The sequence below is a fragment of the Ixodes scapularis genome, unplaced genomic scaffold (genome assembly GCF_016920785.2).
Source record: "Ixodes scapularis isolate PalLabHiFi unplaced genomic scaffold, ASM1692078v2 PGA_scaffold0__279_contigs__length_252992795, whole genome shotgun sequence".
Classification (NCBI taxonomy): Eukaryota; Metazoa; Arthropoda; class Arachnida; order Ixodida; family Ixodidae; genus Ixodes; species Ixodes scapularis.
Window position 1 is genome coordinate 131,471,333 of NW_024609835.1, and position 5,867 is coordinate 131,477,199.

General features: G+C 49.4%; 1 protein-coding gene across 1 annotated transcript; it reads right to left on the reverse strand.

The window, feature by feature from the left end:
• Positions 1-1,832: 1,832 nt before the first annotated feature.
• LOC115324189 (putative nuclease HARBI1) lies at positions 1,833-5,655 on the reverse strand. Its single transcript, XM_040208711.3, has 3 exons — positions 5,435-5,655; positions 4,472-4,891; positions 1,833-2,154 (listed from the first exon to the last, which is right to left on the reverse strand). Exons 1-3 carry the CDS (start codon positions 5,653-5,655, stop codon positions 1,908-1,910), a joined length of 888 nt encoding a protein of 295 aa, XP_040064645.3. The 3' UTR covers positions 1,833-1,907.
• Between the last annotated feature and the right edge of the window lie 212 nt (positions 5,656-5,867).

Sequence of the window (5,867 nt, forward strand, 5' to 3'; positions counted from 1 at the left end):
AAACAAGCCTCGTCGCCATGGCATTTCCGTGGCAACGCCGTTGTTTGCCCCAATATTTCAAGACAGCGATGGCAGCGTCCACTGAATCGGTGTCGAACAGGCGAGATTTGGTACCCAACAGTTGCCTGACCAGTAGGAGGTGGGTGTGTAGCGCACGCTCTCGACACCGCGCGACCGTGCCTGGAGCGTCGTCTAGAACGAGCCGTCGTAGCGCGGCTTTGGCAAGCGATCGCGTGTCAGTCGTCGTACACAAAAACGTTGAGAATGGCATCGCGGGTTGAGAAAGCCAAACAAACCCTGCTTCCTGAAGATGTTGGTTTCACTCCGCCATATGAGAATGCGCGTTCGCAACGAAACATCTTTTGGTGCGCCGATCGAATCGAAAGCCAGCCGCGACAGCGAGCAGACGAAGTAGACCGCAGGCACGGAGCAGACATAGCCCAAGCTTAACGACCGAGCGGAGAGCAGACGATGGGAGCCTGGTTGAATTTAGTTTGGATGAGAGCGCGTCGGTGCGCAAGGCAGTCTGGGCTTGGGTTCTTTTTCCGGCGTCACTGGGTACGACGTCATGCCAGGTCCTGCCCTATTTAAACGTCCTTGCTCTCTTATCTCAACTCCGCCTTGTGTACTGTGTACTGTACGCATCCTACCGAGAACCGATTGCTTTTTGTGTGTGTGTTCTGTTGTGCCACGCCGAATATATCTAAGAGAAACTTCCTGCGGTCTGGCTTGTTTATGTTAAGGCCGCCTTGTGTATGTGTACCACCCAGAATCAAAGGTTTGTTTTGTTTGCGTTTGACTTGTGTTCGGTTCAACCATGTGGAGAAGCCAAAGGGAAACGGTAGGGGCACAGCTCGTTAGCGGAAAGGCAACTTTTTTATGCGCTGAACGGAGAATGTTGGCTGACCGCGTACACCACCGCCCAATGACGCTGTTCCAGCTGGATGAAGTGTGAAAGTAGCGTTGTGTTTGTTGTTTTTCTGAAAACCACAAAATTGAGTTTTGATTGGAGCGAAGAAGCTTGTTTCTGATTCGTCAAAGCAAGTGTCTCCAGAATGCTCCTAGCTCTTGTATATAGAAGTGGACTGGCAGGAAAAAAGGCCAGAATCCAGAGAGCAGTCGGAGACTCTGCTCTCCTGTCCTGCGGTCGTGAAGACGCAATGAGTTGAGCCTGCCGCTGGAAAGTCATTGTTCCCCATCGAGTTCTGTTGGTCCCTGTGTTGCGGCATAGGTGGGTGAGGAAGTGCACCAGATGAAATCGTCCGACTGACTGGACCAAAACCATGAAAAAGGCATTCATGCCCCCTAGATCAGCGTCGACGGCAGATAAGACTCATTTTTACTTGTACTGCGCCCGTTCGCTTTGAGGCTGTGGCTATGTATTCAGCTACTGTTGGGTTTTCTGTTTGTCTGCTCACAACCGTGTGCTGCGCATCGCCTAGTTTTTTTGCGTGAGCTGTTTTTGTCATCTTGGTGAAGGCAGTAAATATCTTTTGATTTTCACCCTCTACCCTGTCATCGCTTTCCTGCTCACGTTTACACCATGAGTGGCCCGTTTTGTATGTCGACCAGTTGAATCATCTTTTTTTTTTTTCTTTTCTTCCTATGTGAGCTGTGGACTGTGTCTTTTTTACGTTATTTTTATTAATCAACAAAGGGGCCCACAGACATTGTGACAAGCTTGCACATGTATGGCAGTCCAGGTCTGTTAAAATGCTTCTGTTCTTTCCCGGTTCGAAATGGAGGTGTATTAGACCAATAATTTTGATTGCAAGTACATTAAGTGTTGGATGCACAAATATATATATTTTTTAAATCCCATGTGGCCAATACCTTGAAAAGATATCTTGTAACAAAAAGTGCTGCTCTTACACGAGTTTATAAGGGATAAACTTGTGTTTGTAGGCTTAAATCTCACCACGAAAGTGTTGGTGCACAATTGCATGTCGGCGCGCAACCCCATCGTCTGCTTCGGGTGGCGATGGAGGCACGGGAACCTCTGGTGGAAGGTCACAGTCACCTTCCCTGCACGTGTAGTGCTGTGCAATGTTGTGCATCAGACAGCACGCCACAGCGATGGTGCAGCAGCGCTCTGGCAGCATCCTCAGCTCGGCGTGCAGGCAGTGGAAGCGGCGCTTCAGCTGCCCGATCGTCCTGCGATTGAAAAACTTCATTGGGCCCTTGGCACATTTTATATAACCTAAGGCAGGCTTAACTGCCACCCTTCTCCTGTACCACACTGCAAGAAACACAGTTAAGTGATGCCACTCGTTATGGCCAGGAAGGGGGAGGCACGGAGAGATTGTGTTCTGAACTAGCCTTGAAAGAGAACTGGTTCATTTCGACAGAGAGGGCACTCCATCCAAGAGGACTACAGTTAAATAGACAAAGAGGGAGGAGAGGCTCATGTTTGCGAATGGTGCGGTGATGCCGCGAAGGTGAACAGACCTCTCAAAAAACTCTTTATGCTGGTTTAATGGAGAAGAAGTGGATAGATGGACCCCTTGATTCGGGCACCAGCTATCCGCATTTATAAAACTGCCAGGCACGCCGAACATAATCTGGACACTCCATCAAATCAAGGTGCATCACCTGAATGTGTTTGCTGCACCGTGTTTTCTAAGCAGACAGTGGAAAGAGGGTGCCACATAAATAAAAAATCAAGTTAGGCTTGCAAAATGTACAGCAACTCACATCTTCTAACAAGACGTGCATCCCTCGTGGCATCAAGCACGCATTATAGGCTGTGGGTAAAAAGAATGTTCTCCACAAACAAGCACTGGGGCTGAGCTGTCATCAGTGTTTGTATCAGGTACCGCACTCATTTTGCATCTCTTTATTGACAAGACTTCCTATACTTAGGATAAACTTTCTGTGCAATGAAGAGAAATCTAAAGGGGCGGAGCTAACGGCTCTGTATTATTACACCAAGCAGTTCTGTTAAGTTCTGGATTAACAGACATGCACTTCCTGCAGTTCACTCCTTCGTATGAGAATTGCGGTTAGGGGCACTGAACTGCAACAGCCGAGATATTTTCCTACATTTCACCCGTTTCTAAACACAAGCGAACGCTTTGACTGAAGCACCCGGACCGACTTGCAAGGTAAATTACACAGGTTTCAATCTCGTAGAATTATATGCGTCTTGCGACCGACATGAATATGGGGCATCAATTTAAGAAATGTCATGAAGTTCATCCGTGCTGCAGTTTTGAGGTTATCGATACGCTAACTCTTCTGGTGCTGAAAAATCATAGCGCTTACGCAATATACCGAAATAGGAACATTCCCAAGCAAAGGCGCAAAGTCAAATCCCATTCGGATCGCATTCAATTACTGCTGGCCCTAGGGGGATTCGGTGGTGCACCACAGCCCTGAAAATATATAGCGAAAGCGCATGCTGCAGAACCCAGAGATTCTGGGCTCAAAAGTCGTGGCTCAATTCCCACCCCTGCCCAATGCACGTGAGAAAGATGCCATGTTTGTTCTGCAGGGAACAAGAAAACCTGCGGCAAATTTAAAACAAGAAACCCCGAAGGAGCTAAAAAGAAATGCTACAAGTCTGGCCCACCCTGACTAATATTATAGTAACATTGTGGAATGAAAGCTAAAAAGAACAATTTTAACTTGGTGGTGAAAGTAGAGTGAAGCTATATGCACTCCGGAGTGCATTTCAGAAGAAATGGCTATACTCACTCCGCAGAGAGCTCATGCCGATCGGGCCACCCTTTTCTAACGGCGCGGTATCACTGGGGAGCGTGTTAAGCCAGCCCCCCGCCTGCATTCACGCCGCTTCGCGGCGACAGTGTGCGGTTGCTAATTACAAAACATAGCCAGTAGATGCCACTTCGCGGCGTACAGTCTGCAAACCAAGCCCCGCCGTCCCCGATCGCACCTCCGGAAAGGGAGTCCCATACCATTTAGTTCTGCGAAGTTTCGTCGACAACATTCGGTTTTCTTAGTGATCATCGCAAAAAAGAAATGTCGTAAATATCGCCAAATGCCTCGACAAAACAAAATGTTCAAGAAAAAAAGAAAAACAAAAGTAGACCTACTGCGGATCGAACCCGCGTCCACTTGCATATTAAGCAGACACCTTAACCCCTACGCTATGCTATCGCTAAGAAAACTCGTTGTGACCATTCGTTTTATACGAGTTTAGCGGAGTGCGTATAGCCATTTCCGTCTGAAGTGCACTCCGGAGTGTGTATAGCTTTACTCGTGAAAGTGTACCCAGCAAATTATTTTAGGTGAACTATATTTAGCTGTGCAGTGAAACGGCGTGCTTGGGCTCTGTAGCCCCTATCTGCAATGCCACGATGGTAACTTTGAAAATCTCGTTGTGACAGTGGTGTTTTTATACGAGAACCAAACCGTTTTACGTCGTGCGTTTACCATTCTCTGGTCGAGGTGCACGACGTCGTGCGTATAGCCTTAGTCTTCTCTGAGAGCAGCTAGCTCTAAAGCCTACCTTTCGACCACGGACCGAGTCGTTGCGTGCGTCTGGTTGTACGCACACTCGGCCGGCGTGGTCGGCGATCGAAAAGGCGCCATCAACCAGGGCCTGCACGGGTAGCCGCTGTCGCCGATGAGGAGGCCGCCGTACGCGCCCGTTGCGAAGTTCTCCCCGACACTGCTCTGCGACAGCACGTACGAGTCGTGGACGCTTCCGGGCCACTTGGCAACCACGTTGAGAATCCTTGAGCGCGCGTCGACCACCAGCTGCACGTTGACGGAATGGTAGAAGTGTCGGTTCACGAACACTTCCTCGTGCAGCGGTGGCCCTTGGATCCGAACGTGGGTGCCGTCGATGGCTCCTACGACGCCCGGAAAGCCGTCCACGGCGTAGAGCTGCCGCTGCAGTTCGGGGACTTCCGCTGCTGTTGGCCACCTGAAGTAGAAAATGTGATTTACACTGTCAGTTGAAACCTAAATTATAACGTTGGTTGAATCTAGCACATGTTCGATTATGACGTAGTCGGACCGTTCGCATAAAGCTTGTCACGATCGAGTGTGAATCAGTACGGATTATTCGCTACTGTTTTGCAACGCACCCTCCTTTCCGAAACGTTCTTCAGTATCCACCAGCTACTCCCGCTAACATGTTGTGAAACACGTTGTTTTTTCGTAATGAGAAACACGCCACAATACAAAGATAGTGCCGAGGGTGCCGAGGACCACACCCACCATTACGGACCGTAGTAATAACCAGACATCGCTTTGAGCACGCATATCGAGGGCTAAATAATGGCGCTGCATGTTAGTGAAAAAAAAAAAAAAAAAGGTTTTCTTTAACGAAAACAAGTTGAAGAAGTCTTTTCTCTCACGAAACAAGTTGAATAAGTCTCTGTTCCCCGAAATCCAAAATTACGTTGCAGCTGACTGGCCCACCGGCAAAAAGAAACGCTAGTGTTAGGACTTCTTTTTTTCTCACCGTATGAAGTGCGGCGCTTGCTTTGCCAGAGCCAGGGCCACTCGTCGCACGCACCGTGACGCTGTAGATTCATGCAGATGCAGAAAGTCCCCCGCCGTGATCAAGAAGGTGCCGGTAGCGAAGAATTTCAGCGCTAGGAGCACTTGAATCAGGACGGGGGTTGCATGGCTGCGTCTCGTTGGTCGTATGAGGTCGCTGGCCAAGACGTCGGCGATGTACATGATCCCATCGCGGCCAAACCGAAAACGACGCTGGAGGCCCTCTTCGTCGAAAACGTCGAAGGGGTGAAAGCGGTCGCGGAATACGCGGTCCCGCGACAGCATCCACGCGGCAAAGATGGCTTGGACCCGACTTGTCGTAGCCACGTCCGACATTTTGTTCACTCTGAGACCGCCAGTGAGCCTTCTCCGTGGCTGTCTCACGATCTGAGACT